At 36.7% G+C, this 14,996-nt stretch overlaps 1 protein-coding gene and 1 non-coding gene across 9 annotated transcripts in view; one reads left to right on the forward strand and one right to left on the reverse strand.

Moving 5' to 3' along the window:
• Positions 1-14,996, forward strand: part of SLC35A3 (solute carrier family 35 member A3) — a 46,441-nt gene that overhangs the window by 6,383 nt on the left and 25,062 nt on the right. The window contains exon 1 of one of the 8 annotated variants that reach the window (XM_086391436.1): positions 10,745-10,763. The exons of 6 other annotated variants lie outside the window; for them this stretch is intronic. Coding sequence is in view for 1 of the 2 variants with exons in the window: in XM_086391432.1 (XP_086247558.1) it covers positions 11,115-11,159 (45 nt within the window). In the remaining variant the exon portion in view is untranslated. Of the gene's footprint in view, positions 1-10,744; positions 10,764-11,004; positions 11,160-14,996 lie in introns of those variants that run through there. One more of the 8 variants, XM_086391432.1, reaches the window with a different exon arrangement.
• Positions 11,728-11,842, reverse strand: LOC147375886 (U5 spliceosomal RNA). Its single transcript, XR_015161711.1, has one exon. It is a non-coding gene; the product is annotated as a U5 spliceosomal RNA (small nuclear RNA).

Here is a 14,996-nt window from a genome sequence, read left to right on the forward strand (position 1 = left end):
ACTGAAGTGACTTAGGAGCAGCAGGAAAGCATAAGAGTAAAACAGTAACTATTTGTAAATGACAGAAGACTTAAAAATGGTCATAGTTAAGGATCTAGTGAGAGTTCATTCTAATGCAGTGGACAAGGAAATTTGATTATTTCTGTGATACACAAAATTTTAAGATGGTAACATCCCACCCCCACCCCAAGCTGGCAGTGGTCTGTAGGACAGTAGCTGCAGATGAGATGTAACCCACATTTCTGTCTCCTCATATTTTTTTGCCCCCAACCTTACAGTTGAGTTGCTTGAATACACAAGAATCATAACCTGCATGCCTGAGCAGGCAGAAAACCAACCCCAGTTTTTCAGGACACAAAATGAGACAAACTGGAAAGCAATAGCTGTCCCTGGGAAGGCAAGAATCAAACCAATGAGTGGGCTTCCATGGTGACTCAGTGGTAAAGAATCTGCCTGTCAGCAAATTTGGAAAACTCAGCAGTGTCCACAGGACTGGAAAAGGTCAGTTTTCATTCCAGTTCCTAAGAAGGGCAATGCCAGTGAATGTTCAGACTACCACACAGTTGCACTCATTTCACATGCTAGCAAGGTAATGCTCAAAATCCTTCAAGCTAGGCTTCAGCAGTTCATGAACTAGGCTTCAGCAGTACATGAATTGAGACTTTCCAGATGACAAGCTGGATTTAGAAAAGACAGAGGAACCAGAAATCAACTTGCTAACATCCTTTGGATTATGGAAGATGCAAGCAAATTCCAGAAAAACATCTTTATTGACTGTGCTAAAGCTTTTGGCTGTGTGGAACACAACAAACTATGGACAATTCTTAAAGAGATGGGAATACCAGACCACCTTACCTGTTTCCTGAGAAGCCTGTATGCAGGTCAGGAACCAACAGTTAGAACCAGATATGGAACAATGGACTGGTTCAAAACTGGGAAAGGAGTATATCAAGTCTGTATATTGTCACCCTGCTTATGTAACTTATATGCAGAGTACATCATGCAAAATGCCAGGCTGGATGAATCACAACCTAGAATCAAGATTGCAGGGAGAAAGAAGTATCAACAACCTCAGATATGCAGATGATACCACCCTAATGGCAGAAAGTGAAGAGGAACTAAAGAGCCTCTTGATGAAAGTAAGAGGAGAGTGAAAAAGCTGGCCTAAAACTCAACATTCAAAAACCTAAGGTCATGGCACCCAGTCCCATCACTTCATAGCAAACAGAAAGGGAAAAAGTAGAAACAGTGACAGATTTTATTTTCTTGGGCTCCAAAATCACTGTGGACAGTGACTGCAGTCATGAAATTAAAAGATGCTTGCTCCTTGGAAGAAAAGCTATGACCAACCTAGACAGCATGTTACAAAGCAGAGGCATCACTTTGCCATCAGAGGTCCATATAGTCAAAGCTGTGGTTTTTCCAGTAGTCGTGTGCAGATGTGAGAGTTGGGCCATAAAGAAGTCTGAGTGCCAAAAAGTTGATGCTTTTGAGTTGTGGTGCTGAAGAAAACTCTTGAGAGTCCCTTGGACAGCAAGGAGATCAAACCTGTCAATCCTGAATATTCATTGGAAGGACTGATGCTGAAGCTGAAGCTCCAATACTATGGCTACCATAGTACCATAGAGCTGACTCATTGGAAAAGACCCTGATAAAGGGAAAGTCTGAGATAAGGAGAAGAGGGCATCACTGACTTCGTGGATACGAATTCGAGCAAACTCTGGGAGATGGTGAAGAACAGGGAAGCCTGGCATGCTGCAGTCTGTGGGATCATAAAGAGTCAGATGACTTAGCAACTGAACAGCAACAACAATGCAGGAGATTGGTTGGTCCCTGGACCTGGAGGATCACACACGCCGCAGAGCTAAATCCGTGGGCCACAGCTACTGAGCCTATGCTCTACAGCCCAGAAACTGCAACTCCTGAGCCCGTGTGCCCTAGAACCTGTGCTCCGCAGTAAGGAAGCTATGGCAATGAGAAACCCTTGCACCACAGCTAGAGAGTAGCCTCTGCTCACTGCAACCAGAGAAAAGCCCATGAAGCAACAAAGACCCAGCACAGCCAAAAATAAATAAAATAAAATAAAAAACGATGAATATACCAAAACCATTTTATATACAAAGTTGCAATTCAGAGAATGAATTTTTACAAATGTTCTCTCCTGCTAATCTGAATTTGTAAAGGACAACATCAGAATTTACCTTCCTCTCTTAGTCTCCTCTCCTGTGATTAACAGTCAGTCTCGGTTGATGAAGCTCCTTTGGGGAGTGGATTTATGACAGTTGACTTCCTTTTAGAGGATTTATGTTTAAGCAGATAAGGGAAATTCAGAGAAGGTTTCCCTGCGTTTTAATACCTACAACTCAAAATAATATGTCAAAGTAGCATATTTTGGGAATGACATATTTTGTTTCCCATCACCACCTTTTAAATGAGAATATTCAGGGTGAGACAGATCAAACCCTGTGTCCTACATACACGGTCTGGGCTGCCTCAGTTATATTTGAAATGGATATTAGTAGAAAGTATGTTGGATGAATGATTGGACAGATAATTGGAATCAACTGAAATATTCTCTCCCTTAAAGGCTAATCATCCTTCAGTAGCTATGAAGTATAACTTTTGAGTTTATTTCCCTTTATTAGAGAAGGAAGTTTCTATTTGATAACAGTCTGCTGTGGATTTGTGTGTGTGTGTGAAATTATAAAAAACTGAAGAGTAAATTGTAGACCTGTCTGGGTTACTGAGGTAGCTTGAACATCATCAAACTAGTAGTTAATAATAATGCGTGAGTAGTTAATAATAATGCGTGTATGAATTTATTAAAGTTCAGATCAATATGAATTGGTAGCTTAACATTAGATTTCACCTGTCTGAAAAACAGGTGTATCCTAAATACATTAAACTTAATTGTTTCCTTTAATGAAGGAGTATAGTGCTGTGGTTATATATGGGTTTTGTTTTGTTTTGTTACTTTTTTTTTTAATATGATTTTTTTATACGTATTTTAATGATTGGTTTTTGGATGTCTTCTGCTATATAAATTTGAGAGTGTTTGGTATATAAATATGAGTGTTTATTTTATAAGCTAAAGTGTAACTCAGCTGCTCAATCCAGATTACCTACCCAAAACTCTTACTAGTTTATCATCCATGTCGGAGATACCATCCCAAATGGAACCAAAGAATCAGTTGCTGCCTGGAGATAAGCACTTTAATTGAAAAGCTTTGGTAAGTCAGGTAATATAGTAGAAAACAGAGTTAAAATGAAGCTGGAATTTTAGATCATGTCAGATAAGTGCTAAGAAAGAAAATTATTCCAGTAAGGAAATGTCCACACATGACTTTATACCTACTCTGCCTAGTTTTTCTATAAAAGGTAGATAAGGTTTTTCTAAATTCATATGTGCTATAAAAAGCCAATTTTAAATGTTATTAGTGGCATTTTGTAACATGAGTAAGTCTTAGTTCAGTTCAGTTCAGTTGCTCAGGCATGTCCAACTCTTTGTGACCCCATGAACTGCAGCACGCCAGGCCTCCCTGTCCATCACCAATTCCTGGAGTCCACCCAAACCCATGTCCATTGTGTCAGTGATGCCATCCAACCATCTCATCCTCTGTCATCCCCTTCTCCTCCTGCCCTCAATCTTTCCCAGCATCAGAGTCTTTTCCAATGAGTCAACTCTTCGCATGAGGTGGCCAAAGTACTGGAGTTTCAGCTTCAACATCAGTCCCTCCAATGAATACCCAGGACTGATCTCCTTTAGGATGGACTGGTTAGATCTCCTTGCAGTCTAAGGGACTCTCAAGAGTCTTCTCTAACACCACAGTTCAAAAGCATCAATTCTTCAGCGCTCAGCTTTCTTTATAGTCCAACTCTCACATCTATACATGATTATTGGAAAAACCGTAGCCTTGCCTTAACAGACCTTTGTTGGCAAAGTACTGTCTCTGCTTTTTAATATGCTGTCCAGGTTGGTCATAACTTTCCTTCCAAGGAACAAGCATCTTTTAATTTCATGGCTGCAGTCACCATCTGCAGTGATTTTGGAGCCCAGAAAAATAAAGTCAGCCAGTTTGCACTGTTTCCCCATCTGTTTGCCATGAAGTGATGGGACCAGATGCCATGAGCTTAGTTTTCTGAAAGTTGAGCTTTAAGCCAAATTTTTCACTCTCCACTTTCACTTTCATCAAGAGGCTTTTTAGTTCCTCTTCACTTTCTGTCATAAGGGTGGTGTCATCTGCATATCTGAGGTTATTGATATTTCTCCCAGCAATCTTGATTCCTGCTTGTGCTTCCTCCAGCCCAGTGTTTCTCATGATGCACTCTGCATATAAGTTAAATAAGCAGGGTGACAATATACAACCTTGACGTATTCCTTTTCCTATTTGGAACCAATCTGTTGTTTCATGTCCAGTTCTAACTGTTGCTTCCTGACCTGTATACAGTTTTCTTAAGAGGCGGATTAGGTGGTCTGGTATTCCCATCTCTTTCAGAATTTTCCACAGTTTATTGTGATCCACACAGTCAAAGGCTTTGGCACAGTCAATAAAGCAGAAATAGATGTTTTTCTGGAACTCTCTTGCTTTTTCAATGATCCAGCAGATGTTGGCAATTTGATATCTGGTTCCTCTGCCTTTTCTAAAACCAGCTTGAACATCTGGAAGTTCATGGTTCACGTACTGCTGAAGCCTGGCTTGCAGAATTTTGAGCATTACTTTACTAGCATGTGAATGAGTGCAATTGTGCGGTAGTTTGAGCATTCTTTGGTATTACCTTTCTTTGGGATTGGAATGAAAACTGACCTTTTCCAGTCCTGTGACCACTGCTGAGTTTTCCAAATTTGCTGGCATATTGAGTGCAGCACTTTCACAGCATCATCTTTCAGGATTTGAAATAGCTCAACTGGAATTCCATCACCTCCACTAGCTTTGTTCGTAGTGATGCTTCCTAAGGCCTACCTGACTTCACATTCCAGGATGTCTGGCTCTAGGTGAGTGGGAGTGATCACACCTTCATGATTATCTGGGTCATGAAGATCTTTTTTGTACAGTTCTTCTGTGTATTCTTGCCACCTCTTCTTAATATCTTCTGCTTCTGTTAGGTCCATACCATTTCTATCCTTTATCGAGCCCATCTTTGCATGAAATGTTCCCTTGGTATCTCTAATTTTCTTGAAGAGATCTCTAGTCTTTCCCATTCTGTTGTTTTCCTCTATTTCTTTGCATTGATCTCTGAGGAAGGCTTTCTTATCTCTCCTTGCTATTCTTTGGAACTCTGCATTCAGATGGTTATATCTTTCCTTTTCTCCTTTGCTTTTGGCTTCTTTTCACAGCTATTTGTAAAGCCTCCTCAGGCAGCCATTTTGCTTTTTTGCATTTCTTTTTCTTGGGGATGGTCTTGATCCCTGTCTCCTGTACAGTGTCACAGACCTCCGTCCATAGTTCATCAGGCATTCTGTCTATCAGATCTAGTGCCTTACATCTGTTTCTCAACTTCCACTGTATAATTGTAAGGGATTTGATTTAGGTCATACCTGAATGGTCTAGTGGTTTTCTCCACTTTGTTCAATTTAAGTCTGAATTTGGCAATAAGGAGTTCATGATCTGAGCCACAGTCTGCTCCCGGTATTGTTTTTGCTGACTCTTTTATCCAGTGAATACTCAGATGAGGCAATGTAGAATTATAACCCCTGTTTTGTAATTTATATCCTTTAAACCATCTTATGAAGTACATACTATTGTTTATTCCCATTTTATAGGTAAGAGAAAGGAGGGACAGAGGTTAAGTACTTTGCCCTGGTTATGGTTATGTGGAGACAGAATGTGAACTTATACAATCTGGTGGAGGCATACTCTAATATGTTATGGTGACTGACCCTCTAAAACTTAGACATGTTTCAACACTTAGGCATTATTGCAAAGACCATGCAATAGACTCCTTGCAAAAATTCATGGGCCATGAATTGTAGCTTTGACTGAGAGAAATCATGCTTCGTATCTGAATTCTGTCATATTATGCAAAGGAAGTTATAGACTTAATATCTCAGAACTTCAGTTTTTAATCTGTAAAATGAGTGGTATCTCCTTTACAGATTAAATGAGTTTTAAGTGAGATGATGCCTATAAAGCACCTAGCACAATGTCTGATTGGTTGCAGGTGCTCATAATAATTATTTCATTAACTTCTCTTGTGAAGTTGCAACTATTAGAAAATATTTAATGAAAACCAGTTGCATTTGTTTAAAAGTGAAAGTGAAGTCGCTCAGTCGTGTCCAAGTCTTTGCAACCCCATGGACTGTAGCCTACCAGGCTCCTCTCTCCATGGGATGCTCCAGGCAAGAATACTGGAGTGGGTTGCCATTTCCTTCTCCATATGTATGTACAGAGAGACTTAATTCACAGGGTCATTTTTCCCTTCTGAGAATTTACATATTACAGAGTTTATTTGTTCTTTTATAAATCTAACAGAGTAAATGACTATTATGTGACAGGCCCTGTATTTCAGTTAAACTTTACAAATAGGAAAGGCGTGTGATTAGATCCACATTTTATTAAGACATTTGCTATATGGACGGTAGATTTAGAGCTGTGAAACCCTGAAGGCTGTCCCCATCAGAAATGAAGCAGGACATGAGATAGATTCATATTGTATTCAGAAATAGAAACAGAAACTCACAGACATAGAAAACAAACATATGATTACCAAAGGGGAAAGGCAGGAGGAGGGGTAAATTAGGAGTTTGAGATTAGCAGATAAAAACTACTATGTATAAAATAGATAAGCAAGATCCTACCGTTTGGCACAGGCACCTATATTCAGTATCTTATAATGACCTATAATGAAAAATAATTATGCATGTATAACTGAATCACTTTGCTATATACCAGAAACTAATACAACATTGTAAATCAACTATACAGTACTTCAATAAAAATTTTTTACGTTTTGGAAACAAAAAAGCATAAAACAAAATATTTTTATATCCTATATGGTTAATACAACCATAGTGAATAGAAACTTCTAAGACTATTAAAGGTTTACTTGGGAGTGGTTGTGTTGTCAGATTTAGAATGGATTTGAATTTTAATATTGGAATTTTGTCCTTATGGTAGTGTGGTAATCTTTCATTAGTTACCCAAGCACAAATTAACAGGTTAAGATTTTTAAAAATTTTTAAATCTTTGATAGTTTGTCAGGCCATAAACTATAACAATTCATGTGAAGTTTCTGTTAAATTATTTTCACTGATAAACATATTTTTCTAAAACTTTTACCATTTGTGAAGGCTGCAAAGAAAAATATTTTAATGCCCCTTATCTTAAAGATTTATCCTCAGGCTGAATTAAATAAAGAACTAGACATTATTCTTGATTACCCTAGTACAGTTTAATACTTAAACATTTTTAAAATGTTAGAAAATACTAGAACCCTATTATTAATGTTAGTGCTTGAAAATCAAAGCTATTTTATAGGACTATGTTTGACTTTCTGCATATATATAGATATATTTCAGATGATATGTTTTGACAAATGTAGTATACCTGAAATTGGTCAATTTGAGGGTAATTGAATATCGACAGAAAACTTAAAATTGGAAAATTGTTTTCTAGCTTGTACATTTACCTCTGATTATCTACTATTAATATTTCAGGTTATAAAAACAGACTAATAAACATGTAATCTTTTTTGCCTTTTATTTTCTTAAAAAAATTTTTTTTGCCTTTATATTCTTTAAAATAGCAAAGAAATTGATGTTTTATAAAATTAGCTGTAGTAGAATTACTTTGTAATGTTTGTCAAGTCTTTACCTTCCCTGTAGAAGTGTTATTATTAGTCATTTAGTTTTATCAACCAAGTGGATAGGCTTCAGATTTTCCATGATGGATGATCTCTAGACTGATATCTCATTTTTTTGTATCCTTGATTTGTTACAGATTTTGGCATTTATTTTTAAAAATATATTTATTGAGCACATACTGTGTGCCAGGAACTGTTCTATGCACTTTTCAGTATAACCCAGTTTTCTTGTTAACTTATTAATATCTCTTTTGAGTAGTGAAAGCTTAATTTTAACCAGTCTTTTTCCAGCGCATAGTAAATGCATTCTTCCCGACTACACATGGACTGGAGAACAATTACATTTTTTCATTATAGACTCAGATGCTTGGTTTGGTTTGCTGGGGCTGCTGTAACAAATTACCACATGTTTGATTGCTTAAAATAAGAGTAATGTATTTTCCCACAGTTTTGCTGGCAAGAAATCCAAAATCAGTATCATTGGGTTAATATCAAAGTGTCAGAGGCACTCTGTACCCTCCGGAGGCTTTAGGGGATAATCCACTCCAGTTTTTCTTCCAGCGTCTGGTGGGCGCCAGCATCACTTGGTTTGTGGCTACATCACTCCAGTCTGGAACATCACTCCAGATGCTCCAGGCCAGCATCTTCACATTCCTTTTTCCTCCATCTTTACAGTGCTGTTTTCTCTTTCGTGCATCCATGTTCAGTCATGTCCGACTCTCTGCAACCCTTTGGACTGTAGCCCTCCAGGGTGTTTTTAGGCAAGAATACCAGAGTGAGTTGCCATTTCCTCTTCCAGGATATCTTCCTAGCTTAGGGATCAAACCTGTGCCTTATTTTTCCTGACTGCAGGTGGATTCTTTACCCACTGAGCCATAGGAAAAGCCTTCTTGTAAGTACTTGTATTTTCCTCTTTTGTCTTTTATGAGGACCCTTGTGTTGGCATTTAGGATTTACTTAGCTAATTCAGAATAATTTTCCCATCTCAAGATCCTTAACTTCATTTCATCTGCAAAATTCCCTTTTCCAAATAAGGTAACGTTTTCAGGTTCTAGGGATTAGGAACTGTTGCTCAGTAGGGTCAGCAGTTGGGAGGAGTTGAGTTAGAGCAGGGAAAAGAGGATGAATGGGACCTGCTAGCACCGTTGTTTCTGTTTCATCACATTTAACTCTTGAAAATCTTCTGGAGTAATGGCTCTTGCTTTGTTCACTCTGCCTTCCAAATCTTGTGCAGGTTTTGTGTTTCGTTGATTCTGACCCAGCACCATATAGAGAAGGGGATTTGGGAAAATGTGTTTCAGTTTAACCATTACTGTATACAGTAATAATACAAGGACTGTAATTTGCCTGTGATACTTGCCTATCATACACTGTGTCATAGCAGTTTACACCTTTATATTGTTGTTGTTTAGTCTCTTAAGTCGTATCTGACTCTTTTGCGACCCAATGGCCTGTAGCCTGCCAGGCTTCTCTGTCCATGGGTTTTCCCAGGCAAGAATACTGGAGTGGGTTGCCATTTCCTTCTCTTGACCCAGGTATCAAACCTCTATCTCCTGCATTGGCAGGCAGATTCTTTACCACTGAGCCACCTTGGAAGCCCTTGCATCCTTATAGTATTTCTTAAATTATTTGAATAATTTGTGTCTTCCAAGCTAGAGGATAAGCCCTCCAAAGAAAAAGATTATATTTGTTTTGTTCATCATCGTATATCCAGTGCTCATTGTAGTGCCTGACCATGGTATGTATGTATTTAAACATGGATGGTGAATTGTGTGATACCTTTATTTTCTACTTCTGACCCCAATCTCCTGAGTCTTGAAACTATCCTAATGGTTAGTGCCTGTGACCCTGTCATGGAGGAGGAATTTTTCCTTTAATTTTTTTGGGTTCTTCTGACTGGTCTCAGAATTGAATTGACATAAGATAGATTGAGAAAAGAAAAAGCACACAAAAGTTTAATAACACATGTACATACAGAGACCCAGGAAAACTGAGTAACTTGTCAAAATGGCTGAAACCCTCATCTTAAATACCCTCTGCAGCTAAAGACAAAAGAGGATGTTGTAGGTAGTGGTTTGTTTCTTCAAAGAGAAGGAAAGCAATTGACGTGAAGATGGAAAAGTAAAAGTTTGCTAAGTAAATATTTGCTGGGCCATGCAGTGACAGTGGGACCCAGAGTGGACTGTGATCTCTAGGCTCTGCCTAGAGTTTCCGCCACACACAGCCCATATTCCTTGCAGATATCTCTGGTGACATTCTGGGAACAGGCCCTCTATCTAAATTCCCTTTTTTTTTTTTTTTTGGTCAGTTAAGGGAAAGGTCAAAGTTTCTTGCTGAGTCTTTAGGGCTTTCGCTGTTTTCAGCTTGAAATAATCTGCATGTTGAAGACATACTTTGGGGTGGCAACTTCTGGCACCCTACAGACCCTACCTGGATTGTACACTAGCCTCTGTTCTTTGTAGAATGCCTTTTAACTTCAGCCTTTAGCTATCAATGGCAGGATGTGACCACAGCAGAAAGTGATAGAACAGAATAGCAAAGGGGTAGGGAAATGGATGAGTGAGAAAGGAGTACCTTTTACGTGGCACCTACCTCACAGTAGAAGGGAATCTTAGAGCTATATCTTTTAGGTCATTATGTTTCCCCAGTCATTAACGTGTGTAAAGAGTACGATAATACTGGACAATTTTTAATCTAAAAACTAGAATGCAAAGAGGTTTTATATTTGTGAAGTTGAAGAAATATTTGAATACTATTGATTTTATCTGAATGCAGAAGTGAAAAATCTGCCGTCTGTAAAGAAAAAAACAAGTTAAAAATTGACAGTACTCTAACTTACATACAGGTCATACTGTCTTATGTACACAGAAAACCTGGCACCTTGAAGAAGAAAAGGGAGGAGAAACAATGAAAGGTTGTTTAACTTAGAATGTAATAGGAACCACAGACTGTAGAGTCAGTTGGTAAGTGTTACTGAACAGGATTTTGCTTTTCTTAAGCACTCTAGAGTGAACTTAAGCTCACTAGTTTAGTGGAGGTTATTATTTCTACTGTAGAAACAAAATGGACTATATTGATAATATAAAGTACCTTTAACTCATGTTTCTTTTCACTTTTATAAAAAAATAAGACTTTTGGATTTTCCACAGGAGTATTATGAACTTCAGGTACAACTTGAAAGTTGCTACTTTCGGGGGAATATTATGTCTACTGAGATAGTTTGGAAAGAAGACGTATAAATGCCAGTTGTGATGAATTTTATTCATCATTATTTAGCATACAGTTATAGGTTGCAGTTTTAAAGTTTTGGCATCATGGAAGATAATGGACAAAAAATTGCAGCTGAAGTCAGCATTTCTGTATGTATTTGCTTTTTCTGTTCATTTACTTAGAAAAAACTTGGAAGGTTTGTTTTTATACTAATAGCTGTTTCTGACTACTCTGAATTTATATTTGCATACCACTTTATAATGTGTTTTTATATGTTCTCTATTATGCATCAATAATGTGTGATATATAATACTTAGGAAGTGTATATCAGAACTAATGTTTAGAAAATGTAAAAGTAGCTCACTCTAAGAAATCTTAAGTTAGAAATTTAGCCTTTTGTTTTTATAATGGAAGGAAAATTAATTTTCAGAATTCCTTAGGTACTTAATAGTCTTTCAAAATCCACATAAATTGTACTACAATTTAAAAACATTAATTAAACATTTAGTTTTGCAGGACTTTTAGTGGCTGGAGACATAACAGCAAAATACAGATATTGTCTCCGTGGAATAATGGGCTTCATACAGAGACCTAAAGATTATACATATAAGTTATTGGAAATAACTTTGTAGCCAGGCTGATTTTCAGATTTATCTACAAGTAAAAAATAAATAGAAATTTTTAGTATATAGTGTTTTTCTTTTCTTTTTTTTTTCCAGTCTTGTTTATCTTACAAGGCCTCAAACAATTGAAGTAACACTCATGCTTCTCCCCCCCAACAAGGATCTTTAGTAAAAAGCAAAAGATTCAATTTGAAGAGAAACATGAGTATAGAGTTGAATGTTTCAGAATTTGGTTAGTGCCTATCTAGTGCAATGGACAAGGAAATGGCAACCTACTCCAGTGTTCTTGCCTGGAGAATCCCAGGGATGGGGGAGCCTGGTGGGCTGCCGTCTATGGGGTCGCGCAGAGTTGGACAATACTGAAGTGACTTAGTAGTAGTAGTAGTAGTAGTAGTGCAATAATAATGGTATAAACAAACAAATAATTTCTCACTAACCCTGATTAACATAAGGGTGAAAGTAGTAGTAGTGTGCATTAATGATAAATATACTTTATGTAATATATTTTTTTTTTAAATGTTTAAAGGCTTTAAGTAACTCAGAATTGGTTGACAAAGCCTTATAAAGGCAAGGATCTTAGGGAGCTACTTTAATGAAAATAAGGGATATGTAATTAGCATATCAAATATGCTTAAATTATACCTTCTAGTATTTTTGAAAAACCTTTTTTCCCCCCGAAGATTGTTAATTACTGAGAATTTTTTGAACTCTTAATAAGTTCACTAATATTTTTTACACACAGTTCTAACCAAGTCATCATACAAACGCATCAAATCCGAATTAATGGAGGTTATTAGGTGAATGAAGTTTTTGTTGTACATTTTTCTTTCAAGAAGTGAGAGGGATTTAAAAATAATAAAACTCAACTTTGTAAATATCAAACTTCTCTGGCAATTCAAAAGAAAAATAGTGATCAGAAAGCAAATACAAGATCTTTTCTAGTGACTAAGCAAATCCTGAAATATTCCTGTGCAAAGGACTTTTAGAAGGACTTGCAGTGTGACTGTATCAAATTAGTATGATTATGGTATACACACACCAAGATTACAGCTATACATTATTATTATACACTAATAACTTTATAATAGTTAATGATAATATGTTATGTATCGCTATATGTATACTCACGGTATACAATGTAATTTTTTTTTCTGCACTGGGTCTTTGTTGCTTTTGTGCAGTCTGTCTTTAATTGCAGAGAGCGGAGTCTATTCTTCGTTGAAGTGCTTTGGGCTTCTCGTTGCAGTGGCTTTTCTTGTTGCAGAGCACGGGCTGTGTGGGCTTCAGTAGTTCAGCATGTGGGCTCAGAAGTTGTTGAACTACTACTTAGTTGCTCCACAGCATGTGGAATCTTCCCAGACCAGGGATTAAACCTGTGTCCCTGCGTTGGCAGGCAGATTCTTATCTACTGTGCCAACAGGGAAGTCCTCAAAGTTTACAATTTAAATATTGAGATAGTACTTCTGGATGAAAAAATTGAAATTATTGTGTATTGTTAGAACTAGAAGCGATGGCACCCCACTCCAGAACTCTTGCCTGGAAAATCCCATAGACAGAGGAGCCTGGTGTGCTGCAGTTCATGGGGTCGAGAAGAGTTGGACACGACTGAGCGACTTCACTTTCACTTTTCACTTTCATGTATTGGAGAAGGAAATGGCAACCCACTCCAGTGTTCTTGCCTGGAGAATCCCAGGGACGGGGGAGCCTCATGGGCTGCCATCAATGGGGTCGCACAGAGTCGGACACGACTGAAGTGACTTAGCAGAACTAGAAGAGACCTGAGAAGTCATATAAAATATTAAATTTTAGAAAAATAGCTGGAAACAAATTAGCTTATATAATATTTAGGAGCTACTTGTTGAAAAATGTTAAGAAAATTTTTAAATTTAAATCTTTAAAAGGAGAAAAAAGGACCTTAAATGTTGATCAGTAGGAGAATGGGTAAATAGAAGGCCTGCTTATTTGATGGAGCATTATAGAGTTATTAAAAGCAATGAACTAGGTCTGTATGTCAACATAGAAAGCAAAACAATGCTGAATACAGTAAGGAAGATGCTAAATAATGTATACCATGTTTGTATAGGTATGTATATTAAATATAAAACATTAAATATATTTAATATAATTATATTAATATACTGTATATTATGTTATTACATGTTCTATACAGATATAGTTCTGTTAATGTTAAATAATATAAAATATTGGAATATTTTATGTTAAAAGTTTGATGCCATGTATTAAAATATTTAGGATTACACATATTTCTGTGTAGGTATATAAAATTTTAAAAGTGCACTGAAATACATACTCCAAACGCATGATAATAGGGGCACAGTGAGGAATAAGACTTAGAGTTGTGGCTTAGAGAGAATTTTGACTTTAACTATAATGTTTTATTCCTTTAAAAAAGAAAGATAAGCAAATGTGACAAGATTGATAATTGTTAGTTCTAGGTGGTGGAATTGTGGACATTTGTTACCTTCTTGGTATTTTATTATATTTTTAAAATCCATTCTTTTCCCTCAAGAAAGATCTACTGTTTTTTAGGAGAATTTAGAACTTTTGATTACAAGACTTTATTTCCTATGTAACTAAGAATCTCCAAAAGTTGTTGAAGTCCTTTCAGTGGGAATATGAAATGGCCTAGGTACTTTTATCTTTGCTGCTAATGTCCTCAAGGTTTAGAGATTTCCCAAAAACTTAAGAAAAATTGACAGAATCTATATCAAAATATCTTCATATGTCTTTGAGTAGTGGGATTGGGTTCAATATAATTTTTGTTTCTACATTTTTCTCACTAACAGTAACTACTTTTTAAAGTAAATAAAATAAAATGCTTTTTTAGAAAAACCATAACAAACCGAACCAAAGAAAGTCATCAAAATGAAATAGTGCTGTTTATTGATCAGGAACAATACATTTTTCATGTCTTAGCTTTAAGGTGAAAGTGGAGCATCTAAGCATCCTGACCCTTCTAATACTGCTCTAAATCTGAGAGCCTCACTGAACTCCAGGTGGGTTCAGGGAGCTTAGTAATCGGGGTCTTTAAAGGAATATGGGTGTTAATTTGTTGACTGGTACATGAGGGTTTTGACTGTAAACTGAATATGGCTACATTTGGGAAAGAACAGTTTCTTGTTGATTATTGATATATAAGTTTCTTGGATAGGAAGTTTTTGTGAAACAAAGAATAATCTGGAAACTAGACGATTGGTATCACCTGAAAGGATAAAAGAAGGGGGATTAGACAATAAGAGAAAAAAATGTAGGAGAGACTGAAATTAAATATTAAACATGAAAATGTTAGAAGTTTGTTTTCAGTTATAATGGGAAAATATTATAGATATAATCAGATCAGAT

This window comes from Bos grunniens, chromosome 3 (genome assembly GCF_055505025.1).
Source record: "Bos grunniens cultivar Pamir isolate PY7600 chromosome 3, Bosgru_T2T1.0, whole genome shotgun sequence".
In the NCBI taxonomy this organism is placed as follows: domain Eukaryota; kingdom Metazoa; phylum Chordata; class Mammalia; order Artiodactyla; family Bovidae; genus Bos; species Bos grunniens.